We start from the raw sequence: 13839 nt of genomic DNA, 5'->3' as shown, positions 1-13839 counted from the left end.
ATAACAGAAACATGGTGGAATAGTAGCCATGACTGGAGTACAGGTTTTGAAGGCTATGTGCTGTTTAGGAAAGACAGAAATAAAGGCAAAGGTGGTGGAGTAGCATTGTTCATCAATGAAGAGGTTAACTGTAAAGAAATAAGAAGTGTTGGAATGGACAAGACAGAGTCTGTCTGGGCAAAAATCACACTGGGAAAGAAAGCTACTAGAGCCTCCCCTGAGATAGTGCTGAGGTGTGCTACAGACCGCCGGGATCTGATTTGGATATGGATAGAGACCTCTTTAATGTTTTTAATGAAGTAAATATTAATGGGAAATGTGTGATCATGGGAGACTTTAACTTCCCAGATATAGACTGGAGGACAAGTGCTAGCAAGAATAATAGGGCTCAGATTTTTCTGGATGTGATAGCTGATGGATTCCTTCACCAAGTAGTTGAAGAACCAACAAGAGGGAATGCCATTTTAGATTTGGTTTTGGTGAGTAGTGAGGACCTCATAGAAGAAATGGTTGCAGGGGACAACCTTGGTTCGAGTGATCATGAGCTAATTCAGTTCAAACTAGATGGAAGGATAAACAAAAATAGATCTGGGACTAGGGTTTTTGACTTCTCGAGGGCTAACTTTAAAGAATTAAGGAAATTAGTTAGGGAAGTGGATTGGAATGAAGAACTTGTGGTTCTAAATGTGGAGGAGGCCTGGAATTACTTTAAGTCGCAGCTGCAGAAACTATCGAAAGCCTGCATTCCAAGAAAGGGGGAAAAAACCTCAGGCAGGAGTTGTAGACCAAGCTGGATGAGCAAGCATCTCAGAGAGGTGATTAAGAAAAAGCAGAAAGCCTACAAGGAGTGGAAGAAGGGTGGGATTAGCAAGGAAAGCTACCTTAGAGAGGTCAGAACATGTAGGGATAAAGTGAGAAAAGCTAAAAGCCAAGTAGAGTTGAACCTTGCAAAGGGAATTAAAACCAATAGTAAAAGGTTCTATAGCCATATAAATAAGAAGAAAACAAAGAAAGAAGAAGTGGGACTGCTAAACACTGAGGATGGAAAGGAGGTTAAGGATAACCTAGGCATGGCCCAATATCTAAATAGCCTTATTAAAGACTGAGGCAAAGTACTTAATGAGGAGCTTAGGGGTAACAGAAGGATGACAAACGGGAATGAGGATATGGAGGTGGATATTACCACATCTGAGGTAGAAGCGAAACTTTAACAGCTTAATGGGACAAAATCGGAGAGCCCAGACAATCTTCATCCAAGAATATTAAAGGAACTGGTGCATGAAATTGCAAGCCCGTTATCGAGAATTTTTAATGAATCGGTAACTCAGGGGTTGTACCGTACGACTGGAGAATTGCTAACATAGTTCCTATCTTTAAGAAAGGGAGAAAGAGTGATCCGAGTAACTATAGGCCTGTTAGTTTGACATCTGTAGTATGTAAGGTCTTGGAAAAAATTTTGAAGGAGAAAATAGTTAAGGACATTGAGGTCAATGGCAATTAGGACAAATTACAACATGGTTTTACTAAAGGTAGATCGTGCCAAACCAACCTAATCTCCTTCTTTGAGAAGGTGACAGATTATTTAGACAAAGGAAATGCAGTAGACCTAATTTATCTCGATTTCAGTAAGGCATTTGACACGGTTCCACATGGGGAATTATTAGTCAAATTGGAAAAGATGGGGATCAATATAAAAATTGAAAGGTGGATAAGGAACTGGTTAAAGGGGAGACTACAACGGGTTGTACTGAAGGGATTAACTGTCAGGCTGGAAGGAGGTTACTAGTGGAGTTCCTCAAGGATCGGTTTTGGGACCAATCTTATTTAACCTTTTTATTACTGACCTTGGCACAAAAAGCAGGAATGTGCTAATAAAGTATGCGGATGACACGAAGCTGGGGGGTATTGCTAACATGGAGAAGGACCGGGATATCATACAGGAAGATCTGGATGACCTTGTAAACTGGAGTAATAGTAATAGGATGAAATTTAATAGTGAAAAGTGCAAGGTCATGCACTTAGGGATTAATAATAAGAACTTTAGATATACATTGGGGACACATCAGTTGGAAGCAACAGAGGAGGAGAAGGACCTTGGGGTATTGGTTGATCACAGGATGACTATGAGCCGCCAATGTGATATGGCCATTAAAAAGCTAATGCGTTTTAGGATGCATCAGGCGAGGTATTTCCAGCAAAGATAAGGAGGTGTTAGTACCGTTATATAAGGCACTGGTGAGACACCACCTGGAATACTGTGTGCAGTTCTGGTATCCCATGTTTAAGAAGGATGAATTCAAACTGGAACAGGTTCAGAGACGGGCTACTAGGATGATCGAGGCATGGAAAACCTGTCATATGAAAGGAGACTCAAAGAGCTTGGCTTGTTTAGTCTAGCCAAAAGAAGGCTGAGGGGGGATATGCTTGCTCTTTGTGAATATATCAGAGGGATTAATATTAGGGAGGGAGAGGAATTATTTAAGCTTAGTACCAATGTAGATACAAGAACAAATGGGTATAAACTGGACACTAGGAAGTTTAGACTTGAAATTAGATGAAGGTTTCTAACCATTAGAGGAGTGAAGTTCTGGAACAGCCTTCCAATGGGAGTAGTGGGGGCAAAAGACATATCTGGCTTTAAGACTAAGCTTGATAAGTTTATGGAAGGGATGGTATGATGGGATAGCCTAATTTTGGCAATTGATCTTTGATTATCAGCAGATAAGAATGCCCAGTGGTCAGTGATGGGATGTTGGATGGGATGTGATCTGAGTTACTGCAGAGAATTCTTTTCTGAGTGCTGGCTGGTGAGTCTTGCCCACATGCTTAGGGTTTAGCTGATCGCCATATGTGGGGTGGGGAAGGAATTTTCCTCTGGGGCAGATTGGCAGAGGCCCTGGAGGTTTTTCGCCTTCCTCTGCAGCGTGGGGCATGGGTCACTTGCTGGTGGATTCTCTGCAGCTTGAGGTCTTCAAACCACAATTTGAAGACTTCAATAACTCGGACATAGGTTAGGGGTTTGTTATAGAAGTGGATGAGTAGGGTTCTGTGGCCTGATTTGTGCAGGAGGTCGGACTAGATGATCACATTGGTCCCTTCTGACCCTAGAATCTATGAGTCTGAGTCTATAATTAGCTTAGAAACTTTGGTTACCTTACCCATGGCTTGCCCCCAGAAGACTTTTCTGGAGATCAAAAGCTTGTCCCTTCCATTAACAGAAGTTGGTCCAGTAAAAGATGCTATCGCACTTACTCTCTCATATCCTGCGACCAACATGGCTAGAACAACACTGCAAACAACTAATTAGCATGAAAATCAAAATGATTGTGATGATTTATCAAACTGTGTGTGAGCAGATGGAAGGAAAGGGGAGCTACTCTGCAATAACATCCTGGGAGGCTACAGTGTAGGAATGTCAAACTCATTTGGTGGAGGGGGGCAGATTCTATTTTAGAAATGATGGTTTATGGGCTGGGATACACATATAGGACTTCAGTGGGAGATTCACTATGGATTGTGGAGAGTTTGCTGTCAATGGGAGGTTTGCACAGAAATCCAGGAGAAAATACAGCCTTGATGTAATAGTTAAGGGTCTGACTTCATGAAAGATTATTTTCAAATTCAGCATAATTCAGTGAGAAAATCTGTTTCCTCTTGGGTCACCTCTACTTCTTCCCTGTTTTCCTTCCCCTCTTCTCTTTTGTTGGTTTTTGGAAGTCTCCTGTGTTCTTCCTGTTGTTCTGTGCAGCAGTTCCCAATTCCTGAGGGTTTTACTCCACCCCTTTGCCTTTTCAAATGGTAGACTATCCACTAACGTAATAGTTATTGTTGATACTGAAGTGTCACTGTTAGGCTTTAAGTTGATGCTCCAATGGAATAAATGGGGGCAAAGGCAGTTCACAACTATCAGGCTATCTGCAGACTAAGGCAAATGGTATTGTATTGATTTCAGTTCACATTTGGAGGGCTTTCCTTGCAACTCTGAGGGATATAGACTTACATTTTTTTTAAAAATGAAAGCTGTGATTCTGGAGAATCAGTATGTTATGCAGGTCACATAAATACATTTTGCAAGTTGGATCTGGCCCATGGGCCAAATTTTTGTGTGAAATCCCTGTTATAAGCGGCTAAAATGGCTCTTTTCAGGGAAAGATCTTTGTACTCATTTGTGCCCTCGTATGTGCAAGATGCTCTTTGTGTGAGTGCAGATGTCTGCCTGTACAGAGCGCAATTCAGGATTGTATCCTAACTCTCCATTATTATTTCTTCCCTTTATTTTTGAAAAAGTATTTAATTCTACTTTCATGGATGGGGTATGAATTAACTAATTATTGCAGCACTCAATGCGTTGATGAAATGATGGTGTAGGGAGGAGGGATTTAGATTTTTTAGGAACTGGGGAAACTTTTGGGGAAGAGGGAGCCTATCAGGGTAGATCTCAAATCAATGAAGGCTACACTCAGAAAGACCTGAAGACTTCTGGAATATGCTGCTCAGACAGTTTCACTTTTGTTTCTACTGCCTGTCCCTCCCTTCCCACATTTATCTCCAGACTTCGTCTCCTTGTCCGGATCTATTCCACCCCCGACAATCTTCTATTCATTGAACTTTTTTAAACTTTGCACTTTTAGAGAGAGGTAGGGGATTGACTCTGTGTACACAAATTTGAAGAGGGACAGTAGGGTTGAGGTCTGTTATTTCTCACCTCTATATATTATTTATTTATTTTAAAACATTTTTGCTGTTAACAAGCGTGTTGCCTCTGGAGACACAAATCCTCAGTTTGAGAACTGCAAAACTAAGCATCTCTGATGGTTATCTGCACACTGCGTCCCATTGGGTAGATAGAAAGATTAACCTAAATAATCTATACAGAAGCCCCTGGAACCCCATGAGATTGGGTCCCTAATCCATAAACTATTGGAACTCATTTATAAAACTTTTCTTAAATGTTACATGAATATATTGTTTCATACTATAGAATTAGAATTTATAATCCCTGTTCCATGATGAGATATATTATAGCTCAAAGATATCTTAATTAAAACTATGTTTAGATAGGTTTTTTCCTCAACAAGCATTTTGTCAAAAACATCTGATTTAAATTAAAAAATCTAATTGTTTTGATTTTTAAAAAAAAAATAATTGATTTTTATCCACAATGGAGCCTATACAAGAAGGATGGGCTCCGCTTAAACTAAAATGGAACCAGCTTGCTGGCGCTTAAAATTAAGAAAGGTCAGAGAGCAGTTTTTAAACTAAGGGCTGGGGGAAAGCCGACACGTGCAGAGGAGCATGTAATACCAGGGTACAAAATATATCTGAAGGGCAGAACAGGTCATATTGATTAGGGAGTGGTACTATATGTGAAAGCGTATTAATCTAATGAAGTAAAAATCTTAAATAAACCAAACTGTACCCTAGAATCTTTATGGATAGTAATTTCATGCTCTGATAACAAGAGTGTACCAGTAGGGATACATTACCGACGATCTGACCGGGATGGCAATAGTGTTTGTGAAATACTCAGGGAGATTAGAGAGGCTATAAAAACAGAATACTAAATAATAATGGGGGATTTCAACTGTCCCCATGTTGCTTGGGTACATGTCACCTCAGGATGGGATGCAGAGATAAAGTTTCTTGACACCTTAAATGACTGCTTCTTGGAGCAGCTAGTCCTGGAACCCACAAGAGGAGAGGCAATTCTTGATTTAGTCCTAAGTGGAGCACAGCATCTGGTCTAAGAGGTGAATATAGCTGGGCCACTTAGTAATAGTGACCATAATATAATTAAATTTGACATCTCTGTGGTGGGGAAAACACCACAGCAGTCCAACACTGTAGCATTTAATTTCAGAAAGGGGGACTACACTAAAATGAGGAAGTTAGTGAAACATAAATTAAAAGATACAGTACCAAAAGTGAAATCCCTGCAAGCTGCATGGAAACTTTTTAAAGACACCATAATAGAGGCTCAACTTAAATTTATACCTCAAACATAGTAAGAGAACCAAAAAAGTGCCACCATAGCTAAACAAAGTAAAAGAAGCAGTGAGATGCAAAAAGGCATCCTTTAAAAAGTGGAAGTTAAACCCTAGTGAGGAAAATAGAAAGGAGAATAAACTCTGGCAAATTATGTGTAAAAATATTAGGAAGGCCAAAAAAAGAATGTGAAGAACAGCTAGCCAAAGACTCAAAAGTAATAGCAAATTTTTTTTAAGTACATCAGAAGCAAGAAGCCTGCTAAACAACCAGTGGGGTCACTGTATGATCGAGATGCTAAAGGAGCACTCAAGGATGACAAGGCCATTGCGGAGAAACTAAATGAATTCATTGCATCAGTCTTTGTGGCTGAGGATGTGAGGGAAATTCCTAAACCTGAGACATTCTTTTTAAGTGACAAATCTGAGGAACTGTCCTGGATTGAGTTGTCATTAGAGCAGATTTGGAATAAAATGATAAACTAAATAGTAATAAGTCACCAGAACCTGATGGTATTCATTGAAGAGTTCTGAAGGAACTCAAATGTGAAATTGCAGAACTACTAAATAGTTGTAGGTTACAGACTATCTAGCTATCATTTAAATCAGCTTCTGTATCAAATGACTGAAAGATAGCTAATGTGATGCCAATGTTTAAAAAGGGCTCTAGAGGTGATCCCGGTAATTACAGACCAGTAAGCCTGACTTCAGTACTGGACAAAATGGTTGAAACTATAGTAAAGAACAAAATTGTCAGACACATAGATGAACACAATTTGTTGGGGAAGAGTCAGCATGTTTTTTGTAAAAGGAAATCATGCCTCCCCAATCTACTAGAATTCTTTGAGGGGTTCTACAAGCATGTGGACAAGGAGGATATAGTGTACTTAGATTTTCAGAAAGCCTTTGACAAAGTCCCTCACTGAAGGCTCTAAGCAAAGTAAGCTGTCATGGGTTAAGAGGGAAGGTCCTCTTATGGATCAGTAATTAGTTAAAAGATAGAATTCAGAGGGTAAGAATTAATGATCAGTTTCCAGAATGGAGAAAGATAAATAGTGGTGTCCCCCAAGAGTGTGTACTGGGACCAGTTCTATTCAACAGTTAACAGTGAGGTGGTAAAATTTGCAGATGATACAGGCAGACTGCATTGAGCTACAAAGGATCTTGCAAAACTGGATTACTGGGCAACAAAATGGCAGATGAAGTTCAATGTTGATAAATGCAAAGTAATGCACATTGGAAAACGTAATCCCAACTGCATATATAAAATGGTGGTGTCTAAATTAGTACTCAAGAAAGAGATGTTGGAGTCATTGTGGATAGTTCTCAGAAACATCCATTGAATGTGTAGTGGCAGTCAAAACGAACAGTGTTGGGAATCATTAAGAAAGGGATAGATAATAAGACAAAAAATATCATATTCCCTCTATATAAATCCATGGTATGCTGACATCTAGAAGACTGTGTGCCGATGTTGTCGGTCCATCTCGAAAAAGAGATATTGGCATTGGAAAAAGTTCAGAAAAGGGCAACAAAAATGATTAGGGGTATGGAATGGCTTCCATATGAGAAGAGATTAATAAAACTGGGACTTCTCAGCTTGGAAAAGAGATGACTAAGGTGGTCTATAAAATCATGACTGGTTGGAGAAAGTAAATAAGGAAGTGTTATTTAGTCCTTCTCATAATACAAGAATAAGGGATCACCAAATGAAATTAATAGGCATCAGGTTTAAAACAAACAAAAGGAAATATTTTTTCACACAACATAGTCAATCTGTGGAACTCTTTGCGAGAGGATGTTGTTAAGGCCAAGACACTAACAGGGTTCAAAAAAGAACTAGATAAGTTCATGGAGGATAGGTCCATCCATGGCTGGTAGCCAGCTTGGGTAGGGATGGTGTCCCAGGCCTCTGTTTGCCAGAAGCTGGGAATGCGCAATGGGGGATGGATCGCTTGATGATTACCTGTTCTGTTCATTCCCTCTGGGACACCTGGCATTGGCCACTGTTGGAAGCCAGAATACTGGGCTAAATGGACCTTTGGTCTGACTCAGTATGGCTATTCTTATGTTCTTATCCCTCAGTTACCAAAAACACTTTCAAAAACAGTCTCAAAAATTTAGGCCTGGGAACTTCCTGGAAGGTTGGTAAGAAATGAGTGTTCAGTACCTCCCAGAATTAGGTTCTTATTTTGTTACCGCTGACTGTTTTCTTTGCATTTCAATGACACACCTCTTCCCCCTAACCAGCATATTGAAAGTATATTGATGTGGTGAATTTTGCCTCTCAGGATGGGAGAAGAGATGGGCCTTGTGTATTACATAGGGAAGGAGAAATGTGAATATAATTTAATCACTAGCCATAAGCATCAAGGAAGAAATAATTAATTTTAGTTAAATTAATATAAAGGAAAAAGAGAGTAGGAGGCAGCCTGGAAAAAAGATGAGGTCCTCATTGAAGAAGTGGACAAAGAGGTTGTCAAAGCTGGAGGAGAAAAGAGATGGATGGGTTGATGACATAAACGGTTTTAAAAGACATCTGATATAGTAGAAGTTGCATGTACAACACTGAGAATTTATCATGAAGATGATGTCTGAATAGAAAGACGAAAAAAAAGCTATGTTGAATACTTGATGTGAGGAGTCTGAAGAGGTATGTCTAATAAAAATTAAATAAAGCAAAATTACTAAAGTAGCTCTAAAGCATCTTTCATCTGAAGGTCTCAATGTACTTTACCAGGACTTATTAAAACTTGAAACACACTGCTTGACAGATCAAACTGAAAACTGAGGCACAGGACTTGTCTAAGTGACTTGTCCAAAGTCTATGGGAAGATGGGAAGAGAACAGAGATGTCCTGACTCCAGTAATCTGCTTCAACTACTGGAAGTTAACATTTCTCTGGATTAAATAATAAATACTAAATATGAGTTTATGCCTCACTGAAAACTTCTGAAATCTATTTAAAGGCTGTTGGGCCTAAGAAATGCTACTTTTTCCTATTTTTTTCTGCCCCTCCCTTCTTAAAACTTCTTTCTAGTGATAGCTGCATTTAAAACTATATTTGTTTTGAGTTTTTCTCTCTGCCTATGATCACATGAACTCTAATTCCTTCTGTGTGGTGATCATTTTGTTGCTGTAGTGACAATTATGTTGTTATATATGGGATTATGATTTCACCTTGTTAACCTGAAGCAGGTGATCTTGTAATAAACATAGATCTTGGTTTTTATGTCAACTTCTATATTTAATAGAAAACTGGAATCTCCTTCCCGCTACATCTGTCTGCCCCTTCCTATAAAGAGAGAAAATAGAGGCAAAGCTATTTTTATATAGAATGTTTTTCATGAGGCATCAGTTGCTTCTTTAAAGTTCTTGCATATATGCATAGAGCAGAGAAATGTATACTGTGTTGCATCTTAAAGATGAACTAACTATTTTCATGTGCCTGTTTTTTCTTTAATTGATTCCGCTGGTTTATGCTTCCAGAGTTGTCAGCATTCGCTGTAATAGTCATCTTCCCTTCATGTTGTTATTGCAGTAAAAAAACCCTGATTCATCATAGTTTGCACACTTCTTAACCAACACTGACAAATACATATTTTTGGTCAATTAGAGATGTTCAAGTTTGTTCATATTTCAATGACTGGATTTTATGATGTAAGTGTGGTTACATTCAGATCTGTCCTTTTCTCCTGTTCCCCAGATTTCAATACATCAATGGCAGATTCATCCAGTGATTCAGACAACTTTCTTCTTAGTCGTGTAGGAAGGCGGGGCCCTCTAAGAGCCACTCACAGCAGAGCCCGAAACCATGGGGCTGGAGATGTTACAGAGAAGATCCATACCTTAGCAAGCACTTTACAGGTTGTTAGAAAATGATCAGATGCTGTGCAAACAGGATAACTTATGTTTGTGTAAAAGAAAGTGTCCAACTTTTCTGAATGAGGTGGTCTAAAGTGCTGTGGTAATGGGAAATATTACTTGCCCTTTACCAATTGTAAAAACTATTTGGGAAATAAAGCATGACATGTCTGCATTTACAGTGAGTATTTTACTACTATTTCTGACAGCAACATGGAAGCTTGATAAAATATTGTTAGAAATGACTTATTTAAACCATGGAAAGGTCTGATAATGTCTCATTCAGTTATGAAGTTGGCAAAATGCTTGGGAACAGAGCAATCTATTTGTTTATTTTATTTTATTTTGAAATTAACTGCAGAATTCCAACAGGATGCATTAGCTCTTTGGGGCAGCAACTGTCATTTTGTTCTGTGTTTGTACATTGCCTAGCACAGTGGGATCCTGGGAGTCCTATGTATTATCATAATATAAGTAAAAAAAAAAACAGTTACAGACAGTGTGAAGACAAAGATCCCTGGCCCACAGATTTGATACTCTGAATAGATAATGTTCAGACAAAGGATTATGGACAGGCTAGAATGCAAAAGAGAGTGCATGTTACTTGTTTGGATGACTTTTTGGGGCAGTGGCTTCTCTGTGAGCAAATGTAATTCTGTACAATTGGCATTGTGGGGTTCCATGTTTTATGTATCCCTGACTCCAACTCAAACTAGCTCAGTTTGCAAGTTAAGACTGCTTTCTAGCTGACAGCCTTGCAGACTCACGTTGAGCTCTGAGTCAAGCTGGGTTATTTTGTTCTTAATGCATCCATCACCAGCAACAAAAATGAGGGTGTGAGTTGGCCTGCCATGCGGTATCTTTGCTACTGGTGATGCTGAGAAGGAAAGAACCCGCAGTGAGTCTGCTGAGTTGTAACTTAGAAAAGAGAAATCTTAACTTGAACACAGAGTAAACTTGAGCTGGAATAACTGAGATACAACACTGCAGTTTTAATTCTGAGCTGAAGAAAGATCCTGATTTAGATGCACTGTGTTCATTTTGATTAATATTTTGGTGTGAAGTATGCATTGTCCTCATTTTGCAGATGAGGGAACTGAGGCATTGAGAGTGAAGTGAATTCCAGCATTGAATAGAATCCAGATCTTGACTCCAGTCTTATGCCATAACTAGAAGATCACACTTCCTTTTTACTTGACAGCGGCTTATATTTTTATGTAGCCGCTGAGCCAGACAATATAACAAAAATACCAGTATATATTTTCAGTTTATTCAAAGTGCCTGCCCATAGCTTCAAGCTCTCTCTTACTATTTGGTGAACTTGACAGGTAGCTTTAACTCTTTGCCTCAGCTTACCCATGTGTAAAATACAGGTAATGATTAAGGCTGCCTGTCTGTCATGAAGGTAATGGAAGTCATGGATTCTGTGACTTTCCATGACCTCCGTGACTGTTGCAGCTGGCTCCGGGGCTACCACACTGACTGCTGTTGGGGCAGTCTTGGGCCACTGCATTCCCCTCCCCACAGCAGCAGCAGTTTGGGTGTGGTAGGGGACTCAGGGCTGAGGCAAGGGTTGCGGATTGGCGCTTACTTAGTGGGGGCTCCCCGGAAGTGGCCCGCATGTCCCTGCATCTCCTAGGTGGAAGGGTCAGGAGGCTCTGTGCGCTGCGCCTGCCTGCAGGCATGGCCCCTGCAGCTTCTATTGGCTGTGGTTCCTGGTCAGTGGGAGCTGCAGAGCCAGTGCTCATGGCAGGGGCCGCGCACGGAGCCCCCCGGCCTTCCGTCCCCATAGTAGCTGCAGGGATATGCCAGCTGCTTCTGAGGAGCTGGGTGGTAGGGAGCCTGCCATCCCTGCCAAACCTCGTGCCCCCGCCCACCCAGCACCAGTGGGGGTCTGGGACCACACACCTCCAACACCCGCAGCACCCCCAGACTGCTGCTTCAGTGCACCCGCAGCCCTCTGGCCTAAATTTTAGTAAGGGGTATATAGTACAAGTCACGGGCTGTGAATTTTTGTTTACTGCCTGTGACCTGTCCATGACTTTTTACTAAAAATACCCGTGACTACAATGTTGCCTTAATAATGATACTTTGGAATTTCAATGGGATTGCCATAATATGAGGCTAAGTGATTGCTTTAAGGTCCTTGGCTGAAAGGTTTTGATATAGTATAGGCAAAATTTGGCTGCTTAAACTTAGGCATCTATTGAAAATGATTGGTCTGATTTGTTTTCACAGGTGCTCGGTGTCTCCAGCTCTCACAGCCTTCCATGGGAGTTGTGGGTGCTCAGCCACATTGAAAATCAGATCACTTATTTAGATGCCTAATGTGAGGCAAAATATTATTAATGGTAACACTAACAAAGTAATGCATTTTTGTTTCTTTGGCGAGACTATTTCTAATTTAACTTTCTTTTTCCTCAATTTTGTTCTTAAGGATACCAACCGAAACCTGAGACATGTTGACCAGATGCTAGGACAGTACAGAGAGTACAACAATGAACAGACTGAAGCTATAGCAACTGTGAGCAACTTTCAATGTAACTTTAAGCCTCTTCCTCCTGTATTATTATATAACCAGCTGAAAATTGGTGTCTAGCAATGGGCAAGCTAGAGAGAGAGATTTAAACAGTATAAATCAATCTTTAATAGTCTTCTGTACTACCACCTTTTGAAATTGATAGAGTTTCTGAATGAGATTAGCAACAAGGAATCCGGTGGCACCTTAAAGACTAACAGATTTATTTGGGCATAAGCTTTTGTGGGTAAAAACCTCACTTCTTCAGATGCATGGAATTTTAAGAAGTGAGGTTTTTTACCCATGAAATCTTATGCTCAAATAAATCTGTTAGTCTTTAGGGTGCCACCGGACTCCTTGTTGTTTTTGTGGATACATACTAACACGGCTATCCCCGATACTTGACACTATGAATGAGATTAGAACACTTTTAGTACTGGTTGGCACAGTCTTCTTTGTAGTCTCTTTAGGAAATGGCTGAAGGGTGAAATTCACCATGGTTTAGAGGGCCCACACAAGGCCTTATACATGACTTAAGCCACTGACATGGAATGGTGCTTAAATGTGGTACACAGGGCATTTTGCAAGCGCTTGCCCCAGAGTGAATTTAATCAGAAATGAATGGGGGTGATATTTAATTGTAGAGTAAAACAGGAGATGGATAGTGTTAAGGATGAACAAATTGGTTGGTACTCTGGAAGCTATCAAGTTTGAGATGTTAAAGTCAGAGATTTATTGAAACTGAATCCAGTGGTATGAAAGGAAATGTGGAAAATGTACTGTTTTGCTTGAAAATTGGCCTAATATTTGAGTACTCTGGGGTATATATTCATTGAGTTCAGTAATACAACGTTCTTAATTTGTGGAAATTCTAGTAAAATATGCCTTTCAGTGCTCAGTTGTACTATACCAAATAATACTGCACAATACAAATAAGTAGAATATTTAAAGAAATTAAACTTAAATATTAAAATTATGTGAATTTCCATACTTATACATTGTAATGTAGAATTACCTGCTATTTTTCTTCTGGAAAAGCAGTAGGAAAATTTTATTCTATCCTAGTAATTGGGACTATAACTATCAAGGTTGGGAAGCGTAGATGTCTTCAATACTAATATTCTGATTGATTTAGAAGATAAACTTGAGTACTTGTGCCTTTGCAAATAGATAGATATAGTTTAATTGCTGATTTTTACTCTTAACATTTCTCTTGGACATGGGAGAGAGAAATGTAGCTTCACGATTGGGTTTTATTAGTTTTCACTATTTTACTAATGATGAAATTTATTCAGGTTTTTTTTTTTAAAGACACACTAACTTTTCAGAGTATAGAAAAACATGATAGGCTTATTTACTCTCAACATACTAGTAGGTGTTCTTTTCAGACAGCTAGAAGTTGAACTGGGTTTTGGCTGAGCATGGCTGTGTTAGAATTTTATTTTGATTCAGGACCTTCTTTTTTTAGCATCT

The 13839-nt window shown here is 39.6% G+C and overlaps 1 protein-coding gene across 7 annotated transcripts in view; it reads left to right on the top strand.

Moving 5' to 3' along the window:
- CEP128 (centrosomal protein 128) overlaps positions 1-13839 on the top strand; it is a 418732-nt gene that overhangs the window by 24615 nt on the left and 380278 nt on the right. For 6 of the 7 annotated variants that reach the window (XM_050953220.1, XM_050953223.1, XM_050953224.1 and 3 more), the window contains exons 2-3: positions 9691-9851; positions 12286-12372. In XM_050953220.1, the coding sequence (XP_050809177.1) occupies positions 9705-9851; positions 12286-12372 (234 nt within the window). In that variant the 5' untranslated portion in view covers positions 9691-9704. Of the gene's footprint in view, positions 1-9690; positions 9852-12285; positions 12389-13839 lie in introns of those variants that run through there. The other variant, XM_050953226.1, reaches the window with a different exon arrangement.

Source organism: Gopherus flavomarginatus, chromosome 5 (genome assembly GCF_025201925.1).
Source record: "Gopherus flavomarginatus isolate rGopFla2 chromosome 5, rGopFla2.mat.asm, whole genome shotgun sequence".
NCBI classification, from domain to species: domain Eukaryota; kingdom Metazoa; phylum Chordata; order Testudines; family Testudinidae; genus Gopherus; species Gopherus flavomarginatus.
Note: the sequence above shows the minus strand (reverse complement) of the source record. Positions and strands in the feature narration are given on the sequence as shown.